Consider the following 23,606-nt stretch of genomic DNA (forward strand, 5'->3'; position numbering starts at 1 on the left):
GTTTGGTGTGGCCCCAGGCCCTTCTTGGAATTTTAAAATTCATTATTTTATTTATTCATTCACTACCCACATAGAACTCACAGTAGACTCCAAGAATATGAATAACAAAATTATTAAACAAACTTTAAATCAGGACTTAGGGAAAAATAACTTAGAATAAGAGGTAAAGGCAGGAAGAGAACAAGATGGAAGGTAGAAAAAAGATTTATAGGTCAGGAGGTCAGTTACTAGATCTAAAAATGCAGATCTGAGTTCCCTGGAGGCCAAGTCAAAAAAAAAAAAAAAAAAAGGCAGTAGAAGCTGTTCTCGTAGTCTATAAGGAAAAAGACAATTGACTCTCTAGGACCAGCACTGTCCTGCCATTTGACCTCATATAAGTGATTTAACCTCTACTTCGACTCAGTTTCCTCCTCTCCAAAAAGGAATGACAAACTACTCAATCTTTGTGAACTCCCTCTTTAGGTTAAAAAACAAAACAAAACAAAACACCAGGAATGCCTCATCTTTAAGTCTAGGCTCTGAAATAAAATTCCCAAACTCCGAAGAAGTTTGGACTAGTCACTACCAGAAATGAGGGAAGCCATCTGGGCATAACATAATAAGGAGCAGTGGTGAACTAAAGAGCACATGCACTGTTCGAAGGGGGCAGCTGCTTCTCACCTCCAGCTGATTATTGCCCTACAGGAATGTGGGCCTACAGTCTGATATTTTCTTTTCACAATCTCATTTTTTAAATTATTTATTTGACAGAGAGAGAGAGAGAGATCACATGTAGGCAGAGAGAGAGGGGGGAAGCAGGCTCCCCACTGAGCAGAGAGCCCGATGTGGGGCTCAATCCCAGGACCCTGAGATCAGACCCGGGCAGAAGGCAGAGGCCTAACCCACTGAGCCACCCAGGCATCTTTTCACAGTCTCATTTTTAAGAGGAGCTCAAAATCAGGATTTTTAATGTAAACTCTTCTAACATGTAAATGTTTACTTTTAATTCAAATTTACTTAAAACAGTGTACAGATCAAACATAGGAAGGCCAATTCCAGAAAGAAACGGCAAATCTCTCTAGTGTCTTACAAATGGGTTTTTCTACCTTCAGGTTAAATTGCAGTCCCCAGACCCTATCTTGCCCCAGCTAAGCATCTCAAAGAAACATTTCCCCACAAATATAGGATTTTTGGAATCCCATTCCACACACACTGTTGGGTTCCTACTGTGTTTTAGGGACAACGAAGGATACGCCACGGTGATAAACAAGTCTCCACCAAGTAGCTAGACAGGCCTGACTGTGTGCTCCATCAAGAGGCTGGCTGGCTCCCAGGAAGTTCTCAAGGTTTGGTGATGTCTGCAGAAATCAGCCTTTTCATCAACAAGTTCAAAGTATATTGCTGGATTTATTTCTACTAGGAGCCAGAAAACACCCATTCCTCTCTAAATCCTTTTCCCTCTGTCTAGCCTCCTGGATGTAGTTTTTTCCATGGAGCCCTGCCACTCGGTCCATTGCCAATTCTATTCAACAAACACCTGCTAAATGCCCACTGGATACTGTGCTGTGCTAAGAGCTGGGGGAGTCAAGACGAATGAGACCACTCGTCCACATTCTAAGTCTGGGATACAGATGCAACTGAACTTATCCTAGACAATATTTTAATGGACAAACAGCTAAAGAATAAAATGGAAAGTGAGTTAACAGGAGTTTGAGTTGGAATTCTCCCACCCACTAGCTATGTTTTCTTGGGCAAGTCGCTTACCCTGTGTCTATTCCCTCACCTACTTTAAAAAAAAAAAATTAAGGAATATAAATCACCTAACTTGGAGTTGGTTGAAAATGGGACTAGCCCATATTGCAGCAAAAGTTGTACACTGCACAATTTCAAGGGGTGCTAAAGACTATGCTGCAAATCGCTCCCCCTGGAGTTGTGCAGTACCCAACACAGACAGCTGTATAGTGCAGCCCTATATGAGGAGTGAATACCCCATATGAGACAAACAAAGGAGACTGTCTAGCACATTATACCAGCTCAGCAAATGAAACTGTTGCATGCACAGAAACCAATGGGGAAATAAAACCTAGTTTTCTTAACTTCTCTTTTCCACCATCTTTTCAACAAGAACCTCACCTCATAAAATGAAGCACTGCTGAACAATCAGGGTCCCTCAACTCAAGTTAATCCCTTCTCATGCATCAGGTGCTGCGCTTCCTCCTCCAAGGAAACACAGATACCAGTTCTCCAGCCTTGATTTATGTCGCTGCCTTTCCTAACTGCCAGTCTGTGGTACACCGTCCCACCTGGCCCAGTCCTGCCTCTGGATTCAGGTTGCTGAGGGCAGCTTGGCAGTCCACACTCTCCCTTGGTTCGGCGTAATTATCCAGTAGGTGTGCTCAGAGTCTGCAGCCCGGGGTTTTCTGTTCCTTCTAAGCTTCAAACTGATTATCTCAAATGCTTAAATACAGCTGGCTTAAATCTTGCCTCTCATTTTGGAGGTGGTAGAGGCCAGGTCTCTTTCCATTGCAAAGCAACAGAAACGCAACTGGAATCAGTTAAGGGAAGATGAATTTCATCGTCTCATATCTTCAAGAGTTCAGGGGTAGAGCTAAGTTCCGGTACAGCAGGATTCAAGAGCCCAAACAATACCATGGGGCTGGCTTCTAATCTTTTCACTCTGCTCTACCTCCCCGGTGGAGCCATGTGGCGGCTCCTGACGACTCCAGGTGTTAAACAAGGAGCAGATGCTTCCAGCCAGGAGGGGGGTATTAAAAAAAAAAAAAAAAAAAAGCAAATGGGAGGAGAGGGATACGGATGAGAGTCCAGGAGTGCAATCTTCAGCGCCCGTCACCCTCTTCTCTTCATCTGGCCACCTCAGCCCTGCAGTGGGCTTGCTTCTTAACCTCTGGCTGTAGCCTGTTGCTCGAGGTCATTCAGAAGGCGAGTGGGGCGGCGGGGACAATGGCAGGCTGCTCACCCCTCCCCCGTCCTGCCCTTTTGGGGATGCAGGCTTGAGAGAGTATCGTGGTGTTGATACCACGTGGAGCGCACATGTGACGAAACCCCACTGGGGTCTCTATAAAACCCTGCAGGGGCTGGCCAGCAGGCGCCAATCTACTCGTCTTGTGGGGACCCCGGCCAAGCCTCCTCGGTAAGTTCCCTCGCCTTTTAAAACCGCCGCCTACCCTTCTGGAGAGGCCTGCCTCTTCCTTCGACCTCTCCCTTGCCTTCAGGGGCCACTTTCGAATTTCACTGTGGGAAGTGCCCAGGTTTGGAGCCCCCACAGCTTACCCTCAGAGCAACCTCCACCCTCTCAAGCCCTAGGAAGCCACTTCATCTCCCGCCCACACCTCAAGCAAACCCCGCCTCTTCCTGTTTCCGAGGGCCTAGTGCCCGACACTCATTTCCTGTCCGGAGGAAGGAGTCAGCCCTCATGTCATTGGTGGAGCGTATTTGACTGTCAGGCTCTGCAACCAATGAGTGATCAAGTTGGCTCCACCCTCAGCCCACCAACCCCTCCTAAAGGATTCTTTCATCTTTCAAGAATCTCTAGATGGTTTTTTGTGTTGCGAGTGATAAAAGCCCGACTCATCGGTAGGATACTGAAGAATCTGTAATTATTACTCTTACTTTAATAGTTACTGTTACTATTAGATATAAATTGTTATTATTTGACATAATATTATTAGTAGTATATTAAATTATTAGTAGGTGAAATAATACGCTACTGTTATTTCTATTATTAGACAATAATAATATTACAGTGGTTCCAGTATCAGCCCCACTAACTTCTTTTGAAGGACTCTCTCGTCTTTGAAGAGTCTCTCAGTGCTTTTTGTTCCAAGTGGCAGAAGCCCAATTTACCCGTAGGATACTGAAGAATCTTTTTTATTTTTATTTTTTAAGTAAGCTGCACATCCACTGTGGGGTCCAACATGGGGTTTGAACTCATGACCCTGAGATCCAGATCTGAGCTGAGATCGATTCAGGCGCTTAACCAACTGAGCCACCCAGGCACCCCTAGAATCTTTAATGATTATGATTACTACTTTAATTATTACTATTACTCATAGATATACTACTGTTATTTATTAGGTATAATAATAGCATTGATTAGTAGATTATAATTATTAAATATAATAATATACTATTAGATATAATATTATCATGGTTACCAGGTGCTGTAAGGGGTAGAGGAAATAGGGAGCTGCTGGCATAGGGTACAAACTTCCAGTTATAAGACAATATGTTCTGGGAATCTAATATACAGCATGGTGATTATAGTTAATAATACTGTAGGCGCGCCTGGGTGGCTCAGTCAGTTAGCAGCCATCTTGATTTCAGCTCAGCTCATGATCTCAGAGGCCTGGGATCGAGCCCAAGGTTGGGCTCCAGGTTCAGTGAGGGGTCTGCTTGACGATTCTCCCTCTCCCTCTTGCTCTGCCCCTCACCCCCATCACTAAAATAAATAAATAAATCTTAAAAAATAATAATACAGTATTCTATACTTTAAAGTTGCTAAGAGAGTAGATCTTACATGTTCTCACCACAGAAAAGAACTGGTAATTATGGGACATCACGGTGAAGGTGTCACCTAATGATATGGTATTCATGATTTTGTGCGATATATAAGTATCACATCAACACAGTGGATACCTTAAACTTATATGATGTCATATGTCAATGATATCTTGATAAAGCTGGGGAAAATAACATAGAGAATTAGTAGTAGTAGATATAATAACATTATTGTTATTATTATTAGGAGAAAGAGAAGAAAGAAGAGAAGTGACATTTATGAAGCATTTAATACCTCGCAGGTGATAGTCCAAGCACTTCGCTTGTATCTCTTTTTTTTCTCACAACCACCCTATAAGGTAGGTATTCTGATTGACCCCATTTTACAGGATGACAAAAACTGCTGTCACACACCTAGTCTGTGAGTCAGGATTTGAACCCAGATGGGCTGGCCTCAGAGGCTGCACCCATCACCATCAGACTATAATGAAAGGGAAAGTAACCGGAAGAGCAGAAGTGTGAAACCGAGCACTTGAATTTCAACAGTATGTACTCTTCAGCTCTTCTTCTGTCAATTTTTTCCTTCTTAGAAAGGATGAGCTTCTGTTCTGTTGGCAGGCGCTGAGGCCTCCTACAACTGCCACCTCGTGACTCACAGCCTCCACCACAGAGGACTGACTGACACACTCTCCCATTTCCAAGTTCAGAATCCCAAGAAGGGCTCTGATGACCCAGAATGGGTCATGTGCCACCCCTAGGCCAGTCACCCATGTATGGCCGGGGGCCAGAGTACTATATATAGTTTCAGGGCTTTGGTGTCAGATCAGTCAACAGCAGGCAGGAGCAAAGAACCCACTAGGGGGTCAACATGGCAGGGATGAGAAAGGGGGTAAGACCCATTCTCATGAGAAGGGAGATGTGTTGGGAACACTCGAATTTATTTATTTCATCCGGAGAGGAAGGGAAGCTTGCAAGGAAGCCTCACTGGAAAAAAGCCAGTTAGCCAAGAATTGAGGCCTGCCCAGCTGTGCCCTTCTGACATCTGGTCCAGATGCTGGCCATCATTGCTTCAGAACTGCACGTGCAGCTTTAACGAAGAACTAAAGAGAACAGTCCTCCAGGACTCCCAGGAAGGGGCATTAGCATGCATGACCATCTTGCTCTGCCTGCCTGCATGAAATATGAAGGGGGTCTTTGAAAACACATCCAGAGTGTTTAGCAAATGCTCCAGAACTGCTCATCTGAAAACACCCCAAACGAACACCAGACTCCTTGTATGATCTGTTATGGTCCACACTTGCAGTTTGGACAGGAGGTGGGCTGAACTGACATTGACTTCCACATCATCCTCTTGGTCAGTTCTGCTGCCTTCTTTCAACCCCGGCCCCTCACTCCTGATTTCCATCTTAAAACCCCCAGGGCTCATGGGGGCAAGAAAGCAGGCTCTACAACTGGTCAGAAGTGGGTGTGAATCGTGGTGTTGCCACCGACCAGCTTGGGTGATCTTGGGCAAGCTCTCCAACCTCTCTGGACCTCAGTTGTCCCACTGGTAAGTGGAGCTAGGAATGTCTGCCTTGGAAGGCAGTTAAGAGAATTACAGATGACATAGAGAAAGTTCTAGAGTAGTCGGGAGAGAATGACTGTGTTGCAGTGTTGGATAAATCCCCAAATATCAGCAACCTGGTACCACAAAGGTTTTTTCTCATTCATTCCCATCCACAAGAGGAGCCCTTCTGTGGTAGTAAAGAATACACCCAAGTCACCAAGAGATGTTAACACCAACAGAGGTCAGATGGACAGACATACAAAGCCTCTTGGTGTCACTGAGTCCCTAGTCTCTGGTGCATACAACAATTCCTTCCGTTCCATAAGCCACTTCGACCTAGCTTTGCTTCGACATGTTTTGTGTAGGTTTGGTCACATGTAACGGAAGGAGATGCAACTAGTCCAGTGAGACACGGGGGATGTTAACAGACCCCTTGCTGAGTGCTCACTAGGTACCAGGCACTGCCAATCATGTTTCCTGAGCACACCCCAGGCACTGTTCTAGGCACTTCAAAGTTCACCAATTTTTAGGGTCAGCTTCACACCTCCCCCCATGCCGAATTAACCTTCACCCCTGCCTGTGAGTCAGTTATTAAAGCCCCATGTCTAAATTAGGTAACCAAAGCCCAGAGACGTTAAGTCATACGCAGCCTTAGTTGGGGCTTCTCCAGAAACAGACATGAGGCAAGGATTCAAGTACAAGTAGTCGATTAGGGAGGTGCAGAAGATACCTGTGGAGAAGTAGGGATTGTACCTAGGGAAGAGAGGCAGCCAACCACAGCCTATTCTCGAGACATCTCTGGGTGGGGGCTCTGCAGCTTTGTCATGTTGGGAAACATCATATGTCAGTGAGAGACACGTATCCCAGCCATGAGGCAAGGGAGCCAGGTACATACCCACCTGTCAGTCATAGGCTGGGGGATGCTTTCAGGAACAGTAATTCCCAGATGCTGCCAGCCTGCCCTCTGCAAGGACAGAGTTGCATTCCAGAGCTTTGGAGAAAGCCCTCAGACAAGGAGAGGAGATACACCAGCCCCTGGAAGTTGACCTTACTGATGGAGCAAGGCACTAGCAGGAGTGGGGTGGTCAATGTTTTCTCCTAGGGTGCCGGGGTGGTTCAGTTGGTTGGGTGTCTGCCTTCGGCTTGGTCATGATCCCCAGGATCCTGGGATCAAGGCTCATGTCAGGCTCCCTGCCTCAGTGAGAATCTGTTCCTCCCTCTGCCCCTCCCCCAACAAACACTCATGCTCTCTCTCTTGCTCTCTGTCTGAAATAAATGAATGAAATTAAAAAACAACAACAACAACAAAACAACAACAACAACAACAACAAAAAACCCCTGCTTCTCCAGACTGGGGAGGAGAAAGAGTCCAGATTTATGTTTGCTGATTCCTCTGGTATAAATATTCCCAAGATGTCCAATTTCGAACTACCAAAGTGATGTCCGTTGGCTTGCAGTGTTCCTGAAAATGTTTGCAAAATTCCTGAAAATTTGCCAGTTGACTCTTGGAAGCCGGTACTCATCTAATCCAGCACACGGAGAAGCCAGAGGGATGTGGGTAGGGCAAGAGGGATGCCTGCTACACATGCCTGAGTCCTGCAGCTACTGAGAGGACACTGGGGATCCTTCAACACAGTAGGGTATGACCCCCAAATCCGTGGTCTTTACATTCTCTCATAGTGGAATCCTTATTCCCTTTTAGCCTGAGGCTGGGCATAGATGGTGGTGATGAACAAGCACTGAGAAAGGGAAAGGAAAAGCTGGTGCTTTTTATATTACATTTATATATTATATAATATATATTATTTATAATATTTATGTATTATTTTTATAATTATATTAATACAGAGAGGGACTTTCTGAATTGTCCAGTCTGACCCCAGATTGAATGCTAGGCTCTTCCTGATAGTATCCCATCTCAGTGACCGTCCAACATCTCCTTGCACATCTCCTGTGATGGGGAGCTCACCACTCCTCCACAAAGGACCAGCTACAAAGAGTCCCACACCACCAGACCCTCTCACAGGGGATTCAGGCAGGCAACTGCCTGTTAAGGCAAAGTCATTTCACTGTGTCCAAGCCAATGGATGGACTCAGTGCTGGAGGAAAGCACTTGAAGAATGAGCAAGCCGCTGGATCGGACACATCCAGCAGATGAAGTGCCTGGTCCCTGACCAATTTAAGCAATGGCTCCTTTTGTCAAAGCCACTCACCAAAAGGGAGACTATTACATGATAAATGCTGGCCTGGGTCAGACCAATGAAGCATCACGCACAGGGTTCTCTCTCCGACAGGGCTCCGTGACTTCCCCCAGGCTGAGAAATGAAGGCAGTGCTCTGACGTGCCTGTGCATGAGAATCACCAGAAAGCTTCCCGGGCCTCTCCCCCAGAGAGCCCCACTCGGTAGGTCCGGGGCAGGTCCTGAGAGTCTGCATTTCTCTTCGGCTCCCAGATGGTGCTGATGTAGCATTCCCCCTGCACCTTGACAGCACTGACTGGAACAGGGGCCAGGAGCCTCACTGGCCAGCTACCTCAGGGAGCCCCGGAGCCCTAGCCCACACCATGCCCCAATGCCCTGAGGCACGGAAAAGAAAAAGCAAAGATCCCAAGCTGCAGGCAAACAAGCATCTCCTAAGTATTAATGTGAATGTGATTCAAACACTTCCGCAGACATTCACTCAGCCCCTACTGTGCACCAGGCACAGGACCAGGCACTGGAAGGGGGAGAGAATACAACGGTCACTGAGCTCATGAGGGCTTTCCTCGGGGAGTTCGCAGTGAATGGAGGATCTCACATTCAGCCCCTGTGCGCCTGGCAGTGTGCTGGGGGACAGGCATGCTGTGTTGGACAAAAGACCAGGCTCTGCTCTGGGACCACTCAACCCTCAGGAAGGAGGAAGACTCCTCTACCCTCAATCAAGACTGGGAAATAAAGCAACCGAGTTAACGGGAAAAACGGACAGCCAATGGATCAGATGGAACAGATATGTTCAAAAGTCACAGAAAGCCCCTTTAAAAGTATAAGACAGCAAGGTGAAGCTATGGGCTTGGGAGGAGTGACATCTTTGAAGGGAACAGCAACAGAAGACTTTTGAGTATCCAAGGCCACCTGCCCTTTTGTGAGTGAGCCCCAGGGCTGGATGCTCACCCAGTTCTCCCAATAACACCAGAGGTGGGACTCTCAGCTGACCCTGGTTTGAAGTTAAGGAAACTGAGGCTCACCAGGAAGCACCACCAGGAAGCAGTGGGGCTTAGCGCTGTGTGGCCCCCAAGTCATACAGAGGCAGCACCCCTGCTGGCAGACAGCCTGGAGAGAGCCCCAGGCATCAGGGATAGGTCAGGTAGGGTGAGAGTTCTCACCACAGCCAGGAGATGGTAGAGCATCGTGGCTTGTGACTAAGGTCAAATCCTGGCTTCATCACCCCTTAGCTTGACTCAGACAAGTTACTGGGGTTCGAGGCTGGAGTGACCACATTTCAAGCACCTGATTAGCCCCCCTTCTAAAGACTGTAATGTTAAAACTTGCCATACTTCCCTCACCTTTCTCCAGAGTCATCTATGAAGAACAGAAGGGTCCCCCAGGCAGGGCCATGTCAACTCATGTCAACTTAACCTCCACAGCACATCCTGTGTCCATCTGTTTCTCTGCATTTCCATGTCCACCACACTGGTCCAAGCTGCCATCATGTCTCCTCTGGTTTAATCCAGTGACCTCCTGGCTGGTCTCCCTGCCTGGGCTCTTAATCCCCTGCATCAGAGATCAGCTAGTGATGGCCCTTGGGTCAAATCTGGCCAGCCACCCATGTTTGTAAATACATTTTTGTTTTGGAACGAAACCATATCCGTTCATATATGTGCCAACCAGGTCTGTCTTCCCACCACAATGGCAGAGCTGAGTAGTTTCCAGAGAGACCAGACGTGGGCCATGAGGCCTAGAGTGTATGTGTCCTGGCCTTTGGTAGGAAAAGTTTTCCAATCTCTGCCCTGCAGTCCTTTCTCCCCACAGTCATCCTTCTGAAATGGCAATCAGATCATTTTCCTCCCCCACTCACGATCCTTCAGTGGTTTCCAGGGGCCATTAGACAAATCTCGGGTCTCTATCCCATCTGCAGACTCATAGGTGATCTCCTTCCTGTTGAGGTCACTGGTCTTGTCTCTCCTCACTCGTGCCCATCAGGCTGTCCTAACTGCTATTTCTTGACCACCTCCCCCTTCTTATTCCTACCTTGGGGCCTCTGCATGTGCTCTCCTCTCAGTCTGGAAAGTTCTTCCCTCTGCTCTTTAGATGGCTGGCTCCTTCTCATCACACAGGGCTCAGGTCGAATGCCACCTTCTCAGAAAGGCCTTCTCTGAATACCGGCCTCAATCTAGAATAGCCCCAGTCATCATCCCATCACCCAGTCTTGTCTTCCTCCTGGCACATCTCACTAACAGAATTGGTTTCATTTATCTGTGTGTTACTTGACCAATGTCGACCTTCCCACTAGACTATAAAGCTCCACAAGGGTGAGGTCTTTGTCTTTTTTTATTCACCATATGCCCAGGGCATAGACAACTGCCTGGCACATTACAGGTACTCCCTAAGTTTTTGTTCACCGATTAAATGGTCTTGTCACTCCCAAAGACAAAACAAAGTGTTTAAATTACAGCAGGTATGACTTAGGCCAAATACACACACACAAACACTTCCTACCCAATTGTTGAGACCTGGGAAAGGCTATCATAATAAACTGAAGAACCATTTCACAACAACTAAATGAGAAAAAAACCTATTGCCCCCAATGCTGGCAACACCACGAGTATCATCATAGATGGCCATGAGCCCTTTGGAAAGCAATAAGGTAATCAGCATCAAAAGCCATGAAAAGGCTCACTCATTCAACTTGGTATTCCCACCCCTGAGAATTTAAAGAAATAATTCAACAGTACCAAAGGTTTTTTGCATAAAGGTGTTTACTGTTTTATTTCTGAAAAAACCTGGAACAAGTTAACTGTCCAACCATCGGTGTACACAGCCCATAACCATCATCATTAGGAAACTCGGTGGAGCCACACGGAAAAAGGATTATGATAAATGAAAGAAATAAAACTAGAATATATGTTACGGCTCTGAGTACAAAAACTACTTATGAACAAGGACTAGAAGAGAGCAAGAAATTATGGTAATACTTAACTACGTGCGGCGGAGACTGCAGGCCGCCCATCAGCATTGGTCCTTCCCTTTCTTGCAGGCACGCAGCTCATTAGATTTCCCAGCAGCCCTTGCACCCAGGGAGCTGAGCTCAAGTCAGTGGAACGGGAATGGAACTGATGTACCACTTCCTGTTCTGGTCTATAAAATTCCAGGGTGACCTGAGAAGCCACATGTTGGAGATGGCACATATGCTCTGTGCTTCTGCCCCAAACAACGTGTGTAACACAGACCAAGCTGTCCCTGTTCACCTGGGACCATCCTGAACTGTAACACACATCAGAAAGAAAATTCTGTTGTGTGTGTGCCATTCGGTTTGGGGTCTGTTTGTTATAGCAAGTTAGCCAACCCTAACTAACACCTGGATACAATGCTTTATAGCTAATGGCTCTGGCTTTGGGGTCAGTGACACCACTTTGGATAATTTGTGTGCTCTTGCGAGGTCACGTACCTGCTCTGAAACTCAGTTCCCTCATCAGTGTGAGAATCAAAAGAGGAAAGGATGGTAAACTCCTTAGTCCTGTGCCTAAGATAGTGAAGGCACTCAGTTGTTGGTTCCAAGGGTTCCATCCGGAAGCACAACTACATCCTGCCCTTCCTTGGATTTTGGAGACATTTGCCTAAACTAGGTCAAGCTGGGTCTCTAACGCTTGCAAACATGAGTGCTGATTAATACCACACCACTCCAAACATTCATGTCTTCCCCCAACCCGTCCCCTGGGCTGAGGTGGTCCAGACTGAGCAAACCCAGAGAGAGGCTAGCTCTCCCCGAGTCAGGCTTAGGATGGAGCCAGTGGCCAGTAACTGATCCAATCTCCTTTGCACATTAGTGGCAGCCCCAGGTCCAGAAAACAGGGTGACCCCAAAACAGCCTGTCCCAAGACGTGGTCCCCTCTCGGTGCTCACTCAGGTCAGGCTGTGCTGTTTTCCTGGATGGAAAAGTCACAGACCAGCAGGTAGTGGTCAGTGAGCTGTGCCCAGGCTAAGAACATTTTCCAGACCAGATGGCATCCCTGGCAGGCCCTCAAAGCCGCAGAGGCCAAGTGGTGCCCAAGAGGCCAGGAGGCCCAATATGGTGGGGACGGTCAAGAGTCCCAATGAACAAGGCATCCCAGTGCCCTCCTCGTTTGCCAGCCAGCCCCCACCTGAGGGTCCTAGAGCATCCTGGGCCAGCCCAGGCAGATGCACCAGGCCAGAAGCGGGACTCATGTGGGCACACACACACACACACACACACACATACACACACAGCCCCACACATAAATGCTTGGACACACAAGCAGTTGAGCTCACATATCACACATACAGAAACACACCTTCCAAACTCAGTGCCTTCTGATAGCACAACAGACAACAGGGCCATGGCATGGTGTGCAGGGAGCCCTGGAGTCTGATCCCAGACTTTTTTTTGCATGTGTCAAGGGACAAAGATATTTGACAAAACCCTTGAGTCACATCTCCCACAGGGTCCCTGCCTCCCTGCAGACCCCACCAAACCAGCTCCATGCAGATGACCCCTCAGACCCTTCCTCACTAAGACCCCCAGGGATGGACCACTCTTGTGCCAGAAAGATCTAGGTCTGTAACCACAAGACACTGATGGCCTTGAGCCAGATCTCCTAGAAGCAGAGGTGCAAATGGACTTGGGCAGATGTGGGTTTTTAAGGGGGGGCTTTCAAAAGAAGGGATGTGAAGAGCCCAAGAAAAAGAAGGGGATGGAACCAAGGGAAAATGTGCTCCGTAAGGCCTAGCCTTGGTATGATTCCATTAGGAGCCCTTGATCCCAGACTGCGCTTCCATGAGGCAGGGGGCAGCAACCCCTGTTGCTGTACCAGTTAGTCCCTGGAGCATGGCATCTCCTCCAGGGCAAGGTGGTTCCCATCTGGAGAGGACTGTTCTCTGGAGCAGGGGACAGCTGTGAGCTCACAGCAGCTGGCACTCACAGCAGGAAGGGAAAGGTGGCCAGGTAAATGGGAACTGGGTAGGGCTCCAACTGGTGTCTGTGCTCATGTAGACCAGTGAAATTGTCTGACACTGTGAAAGGAAGAGGAGAATTTGTCTCTACCCGGGGATGACTTCTCAAATATTGAACATCTGTCATGGAATGGGCATGGACAAATCAACCCCAGTGGCTGGATGTAAAACACGGCCACAGCTACACCAGTGGATACCAGCCGAACGTCAGCCCTCTGCAAAGGGATGATTCCAGGCAGCAAGCCCCATAGCGGTTGCTCTGGGAGCATCACTTGACCAAATCCTCAGAAGCTCCCTGCACTGCAACCATCATCCCCGTTTTACTACAACACTGCCTAAGACCCGGGGACAGAAGGCAACTCAGCCAAAAATCAAACAGCCCAGGAAATAACAGATACAAGACTTGCACTTGCATCTGGCTGGCTCCAAAGCCAGTAAAAATTTCTACCCCGCCTCACTGGCTTGAAGGAGATTTAAAAAGAAAGCTAGCAAAAAGAGCCCTGCTTCCAAGAGACGTGAGGGTCCCTCAGTGATGCTGGGATCATGATTTTATTATGTTCAGAGGGGAATGGAAGGGACAGGAAACAAGCAATGTGTGATCTCCTGTCATGTCAAGAGACGTTCTTTTCAGAGAAATGTACATTTCGCAGAATCAATATGCTCCAAAGCCTCAGAAAGCTGATGAAGACATACAGCCCCGACCCCTGAACGTGGGAGCTCTGTTACGACAGACAGGAGAAATTAAATTGAATCATCTGGAGCAAGTAGGTTGTAAACATTCAATATTAATGATCCATTGCAGTCCCAAAGAAACTCGGGCTTTGCCCAGCTGTGTGCTCAGTTGTTAAAAGACTGACTTGTCCCGAGATGGGGATTCCTCACCCTTCCTGCTTAGGGATGATGACAGAGCCTGGGTCTCCCTGCAGGACCAGACAGATAGTAAATATTTTGTGGGCCATCTTTGTTGCAATGACTCAGTTGTGCAGTTGTCCCTTAGAAGTAGCCACGGACAATACAAAAGTGAATGACCATGGCTGTGTTCCAATAAAACTTTATTGACAGAAGGGTGGCCAAATGGATTTGACCCTCAGGCTATAGCTTGCTGACCGCTGCCTATCTTCTCCTTGGCATTTTCAGGTACACCAGTGCGTGCAGTTGGCATGCTGGGCCATTTCCTGACTTGGGTTTTTTGTCTCTTACCTCAGGGCCATTGGCAATGGGAGGGTCAGGTGACAGAACTTAGATGGCATGATATAAATCCATGCTCACAAACTAAAGCAGGTAACACAAGTACTAGCTTGAGCATATGACACTGCTGGTGTTCAACCTTTTTTTTTCTTCATCTAAGATGGCGGAAGAGATGACTTACTCTACATGTGTTACGTTCAGCCACAAATGAAACAGAAGTCACAGGTCCAAGGCAAAGGACCAAAAGGGACTGTTTTGGTATGAGCCAAGGTAGGTGTGTCAAAGTTGATCATTGCAGGGCGCCTGGATGGCTCAGTCAGTTAAGCGTCTGACTCTTGATCTCAGTTCAGGTCTTGACCTCAGGGTCAAGCCCTACATTGGGCTCCATGCTGGGCATGGAGCTTACGGTGGTCATTGCCTTCAGATGGAGATGGATATTGTTGATCCACTGAATCAAGTTCTAGAAAGTAAACATGCAGTCCAACAATTTGCACCAGTGTCCCTGCCCCTGGCTTTCCTTATTTCTGCTTCTGTAGCACAAGCTAGCACTTTTTTTGGAACTCTGCCTCCTCTTTCTTCTTTTTCAATTTAGCCTGTGCATTTGCTTCTTTCTCTACTTGGCTCTCATGGTGTGGAGGTTTCCAAGAAGATGGTGCGAAGGCTGAGAGCTCAAGTTTTTTTTTAATGGATGTTTAAACTTTTCACTTTACGATGATTTCAGGAAAATGGTGAAGATAGCACACAGAATTCCCATGTGCCCCACATATTAATGCATTATTATTATTAACTAAAGTCCATATTAATTCAGACTTTCTTAGTTTTTATCTAATATCCTTTACTTTTCTATGCCAGGATACCATGTTGATGACCTTGATACTTTTGGGGAATACTGGCCAGGTGTTTTGTTAGAATGTCTCTTGATTGGGATATGTCTGACATTTTTCTCATTAGATGAGACTTGTGTGTTTTGAGGAGAAAGATCCCAAAGGAAGTCTCATTGACATTACTTCGTATCAAGGGTATACACTCTCAAGATGACTTACTGCTTTTGACCTTGACCTTGACCACTTGGCTGAGGTTGTGTCAGTTTTCTTCACTACAAAGTTATTCTTTGTCCCCCTTTTTCACATAGTCCCCTTTGAAAGGAAGCCATTATGAGAAGTCAACACTTGAGGAGTGGGGGTTATCCTCCACCTCTTGGAGGACGTACATAAATTCGTAAAACATGAATACGTAAAGTTATATAAATTTGGAATTCTATTACAAGACAGATTTGTCTCTTCTCCACCATTTATTTACTTCTTCAATCATTTATTTATATCAATACGGAATCACAGGTACTTCTTTTATACTTTGGATTATAATCCAATGTTCAGACTGTTCCAGCTTTGACCACTGGGAGCTTATTCAGTTGGCTCTTGTGTCCCTGGGGGGATACCCCCATCAAGGCGGAGTTTTGTTTTGGTTTGTTTAGCACTTCCTTTTATGCTAAAGGAAAGCACAAAAAGTCAGAAAGCACCTACTTTCTAACCCTACAAGATGCTCCTGGCTCATCTTATATATTTCCTACCCCAGGCCTAGAATTAGACATTTCCCAAGGAACCCTCATTCCTTTTATTGGAGAGTGGTGTTTATTAGAGAATGAAGATCTGGGCACTAGGTGTTGGTTACTACTGGGATATCATTCCTTCTAGCCTCCCCTCAGCTGAAAGAGCAGGGAACTAACCTATGTGTATGCACATAAGTATAAATACTTTTACATGCAACATGAGTTCATCCTGTGTCTCCAACTCCATTCCCACATGGATCATTCTAGCTATCTCTTTGTAGCCTATCTGTCACCATCTGTTCCAATAGTGAGAAAACTACCTCCCACCATCCACCATCCATTTATTTGTTTAATTTCCCGTATACATGTACGATGGGTTGGCTAGTCAACCATTTTTGACCTATAAAATGGGTGGTTTCATATGGCTCATCCTAAAGAGAAGACAGGCCTGAGTTGCTGACATGCTCTCTGTATGAGTCCATGTGGATTGATCATGGCCAGTATTATTACTGAGGACTCATTCATTCGTCACTGAGTGGATAGGGCACCAACCACTCCCCCCACCTCAGGGGCCACTTCCTCTTGGTTTCTTTGGCAGTTCCTTCCCCCTGCCCATCCTCTGAAGTTTACACTATCCCAGGGCATGGCCTCTTGGCTGTTCCTCCAACTCATGAAGCTCATTTACTCTTCACGGCCTTTGCAGTTACGGACCACTCCCCCTGAGCCACTCTTCCTGCAGATCGTGGCATAACCCATTCCTTCTCTTCATCAGGACTAAGCTTAAAGCTCACTTCCTCACAGTGGCCTTCCCTGATACCAGTCACCCTCTACCACATCACCTGTTCCACTTTAATAACACTTATCAGTATCCAAGAAATTTCATTTACATCAGCATTCTGCTTCAGGGGAGTTGAGGCCTGGTTGCTCTTTCTCACCCCTAAATCCCCAGTACACAGAGCAGTGCCAGGCACAGGCTAAATGCTCAGTAAATACATGCTAAACAAATTAACGACTCCCCCTAAAGATCAAACTTTACAAAGCACCCACCAGACTAGAGGTCAACAAACCCTTCCTAGAAAGGGCCAGATAGTAAGTATTTCAGGCTTTGTAGGCCATACAGTCTTTGCCACAACTACTCACTTCTGCCACGGTAGCCACGGACAATCTGTAAATGAACAGGGATGACTGTGTTCCCATGATGCTTTAGCTACAAACACAGGTGGCCAACCAGATTTGGCCCCAGGGCTATAGTTTACCCCTGCAGTCAACCAATCCAAGTCTCAGAGCTCTTCTTCATATGTGAACAGATTTTTGCCACTATAATTGAGTATCAGTCATCACTCAGGGGAGGCATTCTTGCAAGTGCACATGGAAAGAAGCATTTTTAGTAGGCAGCAAAATGTTCTGTTCCTGCCCATCCCAGCCCAGGAAAAGGAGGCAAGAGAGGCCCATCCCAACTTTGACCACTAAGCAGCTGCTGGCCACCTCTTCCTCTCAGCTCAAAGAGTCATCACAGGGTGAAAGTGCAGCAGCTGTGGGCCTCCTTCTCCTTGCCAGTGGCTCCCCTGCAGAGACTAGACAGGGAGGGCTGGCCATCAGTCTCTGGGGGTGTGGATTCTGCACAGATCTGGGGACCACCTGTTCTAATGCATTCACCTGTTTTACAAAATCTTCAAATTCCAAAAAGCAAATGCAAATGAGGCTACTGTTTTCATCTACACAGTGGAAGAGTGAAAAAAATTTATTCATCCAAAAGGATATGAAAACAGGTGGCATCTTAAATGACCCCACGTGTCCATTACAGCAGGAGTGCCGTTAAAATGTTCATGATCTAACCATGACTCCACTATTGTATCATGAAGCAGAAACACCTTCTCCCACTGAGAAACGGGGAGGAACAGGTCACATCCTACCTTCCCCCACACCACCAAGTTCCAAGGTTGGAAAGGAGCCTCCTGGCCTAGCACACAGTAGGTCTATGGTTGGATTAATTTCTCCCTTCTCTATGTCATGATAAGGTCTTGGTCATTTTCCTGAGATAAAGCTCAAAATTGTGGGTGACAACCAGGCTTTGTCATCTAGTCTTAAAGAAAGTGAAGCTGAGGGGCGCCTGGGTGGCTCAGTGAGTTAAAGCCTCTGCCTTGGGCTCAGGTCATCATCTCAGGGTCCTGGGATCGAGCCCCGGATTGGGCTCTCTGCTTGGTGGGAGCCTGCCTCCCCCCCCCCACCGCCTGCCTCTCTGCCTACTTGTGATATCTCTCTGTCAAATAAATAAATAAAATCTTAAAAAAAAAATTAAAAAAAAAAAGTGAAGCTGACCTCTCTTGGTTTTGCTCACACAATACCGCCTACTTCTCTGGGAAACATAGCATCCTGGTCATGGCAACTACCAACAGCACAATGCAGGCATGGCTCGGGTCTGCCAGGCCCCAGCAATTCTGTAGTTTGCCCCTTCCCCAGGACTGACACGTGTTGCCTCAAGGTGAAGTTCCCTTTCTGTCGGGCCTACAAATTGGGATGAGAGAAGGCCTGGCGCTGCTGGGTGTCCGTGTTCCATAGAAGCACGACTAGCAGAATTGGCAAAAGCAAAGGCCAGTTTCCCAGACTCCACCCATAGTTAACTGTTGTCCTGTGTGCCTAACGACTACCCCTGCCTCTCCCTCAGGGACAGCAGTGACGGAGCAAATGGCCTGGGGTTTTAATGTCTGTCAGTTTCTACAGCGTGGTCTCTCAGAGCCCATCACGAGTCCTGCCCATAGAGCCTCGATGGAGCAAAGAGCAAGGTCAACACAGAAAGGGAAGCAGAGCTGGGAGACTAAGACAGACCCTGGATCCAGCCATGCCTAAAGCCCAGATTTCTCAATTACATGATCAATGACATGGCCCATGCTGCTTAAGCTAGTTGGAGTTGGGTTTCTACTACTTGTAACCCAGAGAGCTTAGACTAACATACAAGCAGAAATACATCAGCTTGCTGGGAGTCTCTCAGTCACTGGCCATCTGTGGAAAGGTTCTGGTTATGTAACAGTGGAGAACAAGTTACCCCAAAACTAAGAGGCCTAATACGATTGAGTACGGTACTCACAGATTCTGTGGGTCAGGATTTGGGAGGAGCTCGGCGGGGCAGCGCTTCATCTGGGGTCTCTGACGGGGCCGCAGTCAGATGTTGCCTGGGGCTGCACCATCCAAAGGCTTGACTAAGGCTGGAGGGTCACTTCCAAGGTGCCCCACGCGGGTGGCTGGCAGGCAGGACGGGCTGCTACCCATGGGGCTGCATGAGGACCCCCACACCAGGGAGGCAGGCTGGCTGCACCCAGAGCCAAAGTGGGAAGTACGACGCCTTCCCTGACCAAGCCTGAGAAGTCACATATCCCCTACTTCTGCCTCATTCCATCAACCACACCAGGCCAGCCGCAATCCAGCATAGAAAGGGACCACGTAGGGTCCCTGGGGCCCCTCCTGAGGCTGGTACCTATCCCAAGTGCCTACCACGTGCCGGGGGCTGGAAATGCAGGTGGCTAAGACAGGGTTCGCACCTGTCGTGCATACTCAGCCTCAGACTCAACAGAATGCAACCACTTTGTCCCCCAGATCCTAACCAACTCTTCCCTTTGGGATGCTCCAGCTTTTAAGGAAAGGGAAATCCTATTAAGGAACTGGATTTAAGTATCCAGTCGTATAGTTCTTTGGTCCCAGAAACAATGCTGACAGTCCGTCCATGACCCGACCCTCTGTTGCACACATTACTACGTGTCGCCAGGCCCTTACTGACTTTACCATAGGTATGCCCGTCTCTCCTGCACACGGTGTTCCTTCTCTAAACCCCGGAACGAGCCCCAGACAACCCAGCATGGAACCACACCGTTGCTTTTGTGTAGCAGGGAGCAACAACTCTTGGGCCTGGGTTCAAATCCCAGTTCTGCCACTGAGTAGCTGTGAGATCCTTGAGTCTCAGTGTCCTCCTGTCAGATGGGACTGAAACACGCATGCTTCACGACATCACGAAGATCCAATGAACCACGCACGTGGGGGCCCAGCGAGCACAGTGCCCTGCACAGGGCGGCCACTCAAGGAAGGCGGGTCTTTCCTGCCAGTGCTCTTCCCCCAGGACAGCAATCACTCACCTCGGCCTACTCTCAGGGGTCTTCTTTCCTCACAGGAAGACCCTGCAGAGTTAACACAGGACTGCCTCCTCCCTCTGCCCTCATGTGTACCCACAGACCCCGGCCCCCACCAACAATCCACGTGGATGGCTTGGTAACATTTAAACAAGGAAACCCACAGGAGCCCGAGGGAAGCCAGGACCTGGGAATGACACTTCCCCTGAAGGTATTTGGGGGTCCTCCGTGAAGTTTTATGGACACTTTCATAAGCAAAAATGGGCAAGCAGTGGAGTGAAGAACCCACCATTTTGAACATTTAAGAAATTTCCCAGAGGGAAGAAAAAAAAAATCTCTTGGGGACCCTTCGGTCCCATTCAAAATCCTATAACACCATTAACCTGTCTATCTCCCAGGGGGGAATCAGAATTCTGTCCAGAGATTGCCCAAAAATGAGAAAATTACAGGCGACAGAGCCCACCTTTCAAGTGGCCTGAGAAATGCGTCCGCTTTCTCCCCACACCAGGAGCAGAGCCCTTTAGAAGTGCCGGCCCCACCCCGGGTGACCCGTGACCAGTGGTGGGGGAACACTGCCACTTACCGGCGGTGGCCGGAACTGGCTGGAACATAGTGACATTTCCTATTATCTTCCACAATCTTAACCTTTACACCATGTCGATAAAAGTCCCCATTAACATTTAAAAGGGATGTTTCTGGGTGTCCACTTGGAATAAGAGTTAGAAAACACTCCAAGAATCGGATTATGTAGCTCATCTGTCCCAGATCTCAGAGAGTTGACTTCCTGTAGTAAAAGAGCAAACCCAGGAGGGGTGCCTGGCGGCTCCTTGGGCAGTGTCTGACTCCTGATTTCCGCTCCCATCATGATCTCAGGGGCCGGAGATCGAGCCCCATGTCAGGCTTCACACTTGAGCATGAAGCTTGAGATTCAGTCCCTCCCCTCCTCCACGTGCTATGTTCTCTATCTCTCTAAAAAAGAAAAGCAAACCCACGAAATGACAAACAGCCAGGAGCCACCACCTAGAAACACGGTGACCACCAAGGTGGCCACCAAGACTGGGGAACCCGCAGGCTGACCTGAACCAGCGACCAACACCCAACCAGACCTTGCACCCTCCTTCTCCTCTCTCCATCCCCATCCTTCCAGAGTTAAATGGCACGTCCAGGAAGGCCCCGTAAGCCCTCAGGGGGACTCAGACCTCTGCTCTGGGGCCCAGATCCCCACGGCCACTTGAGCTTCCTCTGCCAGGAGGCCCTCAGGTCACCACATGACCCTTGTGCCCTGAGCGGCAGGTCTTCCACTCGGTGATGGGTGCGCTCTGCGAAGGCAGGCGCCGTGTGCCCACCGATCCGTGTGTGCCTGCGTGCGCTGGTCCACTCCTTACAGACGCTCAGCCCACACTACGCACTGAGGATACAATGAGAAATGAAGCAGACGTGGTCTGGGCCTAAGTGTCGCCGACTCCCGCCACCTTCGTATCCCCAGTGCCGGTCAGCCACGGTGCTCAGTAAACGCTGGGACTTCCTGTGGATCCCTTACGCAAACACATAGGCTTCAAGCCTCACCCGTCCCACAGATGCATTTTGTTTGGTTTGTGTGGTGTTTTAATAAACTGAATTGGTCACTAAAATTTTTAGTTTCACCCAAAACATGAACAGTAGATACATGAACGTACCTTCCAACAGAGCACCGGTGAGCTGAGCCCCGATGCTCCAGCGCCTTTAGAAAAGGTGGGCACATGCCTCATGTTGCCACAAATCCTTCCCTCCCCCTTTTCTCCTACCACTGAAACCAGAGACGGCTGCCATGGGTCACTCCCCCTTGCCAAGCACTTTCCCGCCTCTCAAGGCAACGGTTTACGACCCCTGCTTGATGCCAGCGTCACCGAAGAGATACACCCAAGATGGGCCACAACACACATGAATGGGGACTTTATTGATTTTTACCTCCTCACAAACCCTCCTAGTAGTAGCTACAGGTTGTGCGGTTTCCAGCAGGGATCACAGACGCAGAGGGAAGTCAAAGGACAAGGCGAATCCGACAGGTCCTTCGTGAGTGGACCAAAACCTGTAGTTCACTGGAATTCCTGCAAACTGAATGCTGAAGATTAAGGGATACATTCTCACACCACTAGCACAGCTTAAATACTTTTTGACAAAAAATAATAATAATAAATTATCTTCAACTGAGAAAATAAATTGTGCTCAGCAGAGTGACAGGAGGGTCCATTCATTGCATTGCACCGAGGGGCTGGACAGCGGGGGGCGGGGAGGACAGAGCTCGGGCAGTGAGGGCCACGGCCTCGTGGGGCAGACGGCTCGAGCTGAGCTTGGTCGAATGCACGCTTGAGGCCAAGGGCAGGTGGCGGCCCCTTGGCAGTGGTCCGTCCCGACTGAGATGACCTGCCCCTCTTCCTCTTCACGTCCGCCTTGTCTTCTGTTTCTTGGCTTGTCTCTTTGCATCTTCTGGGCCGCTATTGTCAGAGGCTGTCTGGCCAAGAGCTCGGACGCCCTGCAGTCGACTTGTCAGCTGCAACAGCAAGGGAATGAGCTAGAAAGAGAGACAGAGAGAGTGAGAGAGGGGGATGCCAGGAGAACACTTCTGCCCAGGAGGACACTGGAACCTCACACGTCAGGGCACCTCCCTCTGTCCGGCCACCACCCAGGTTCCAGACAAAGCCGAGACCTTTATTGGGGAGGGTCAGCAGAGACAGGGCTACCAAGCATTAAGGAAGATGTCACCAGAGGTTAATGGCCTTGAAAGGAGGCCTGGGATTTGACAAAGTACAGCACCCTTTCTTGATAAAAACCCTCAACAAAGTAGATCTGAAGGGACCATACCTCAACATCATAAAAGCCACATATAAAAGACCCACAGCTGATATCGTCCTCACTAGGGAAAAACTGAAAGCTTTTCCTCTACGGGCAGGAACACGACAGGGATGTCCACTCTCACCACTTTTATTCAACATAGTACTGGAACTCTTAGCCAGAGTGATTGGACAACAAAAAAAGAAGAAAAGGCATATAAATTGGCAAAGGAGAAGTCGAAGTTACACTAGTCACAGATGACATGATATTCTATGTAGAAAACCTGAGCAACTCCATGACAAAATTGCTAGAACAGATACATGAATTCAGTAGAGTCAAAGGAAACAAAATCAATGCACAGAAATCCATGGCCCTTCTATATGCCAATAATGAAGTAGCAGAAAGAGAAATCAAGGTATCTATTCCATTTACAATGGTAACAAAAACCCTAACATATCTAGGAATAAACCTAACACCAAGGAGAAAAAAGATCTGTATCCTGAAAACTATAAAACTCTTATGAAAGAAACTGAAGAGGACACAAAGAAATGGAAAAACATCCCATGCTCATGGATTGGAAGAACAAATATTGTTAAAATGTCTATACTACCTAAAGTAATCTCCACATTTAATGCAAACCCTATCAAAACACCACCAGCATTTCTCACAGAGCTGGGACAGACAATCCTAAAATTTGTTTGGAACCACAAGACTCTGAATAGCCAAAGCAAT

General features: G+C 47.9%; 1 protein-coding gene across 2 annotated transcripts in view; it reads right to left on the minus strand.

Annotated features, from left to right (window-relative positions):
• Window positions 1-21,980: 21,980 nt before the first annotated feature.
• The window catches only part of LOC111156006 (nodal modulator 1), a 55,873-nt gene continuing 54,247 nt past the window's right edge, over window positions 21,981-23,606 (minus strand). Inside the window, exons 31-32 of one of the 2 annotated variants that reach the window (XM_022516533.1) lie at window positions 22,467-22,614; window positions 21,981-22,164 (exon numbers count right to left, since the gene is read on the minus strand). In XM_022516533.1, the coding sequence (XP_022372241.1) occupies window positions 22,483-22,614 (132 nt within the window). In that variant the 3' untranslated portion in view covers window positions 21,981-22,164; window positions 22,467-22,482. Of the gene's footprint in view, window positions 22,615-23,606 lie in introns of both variants that reach the window. The other variant, XM_022516532.1, reaches the window with a different exon arrangement.

This window comes from Enhydra lutris, unplaced genomic scaffold, assembly GCF_002288905.1.
Source record: "Enhydra lutris kenyoni isolate GAN:26980312 unplaced genomic scaffold, ASM228890v2 scaffoldscaffold45, whole genome shotgun sequence".
In the NCBI taxonomy this organism is placed as follows: Eukaryota; Metazoa; Chordata; class Mammalia; order Carnivora; family Mustelidae; genus Enhydra; species Enhydra lutris.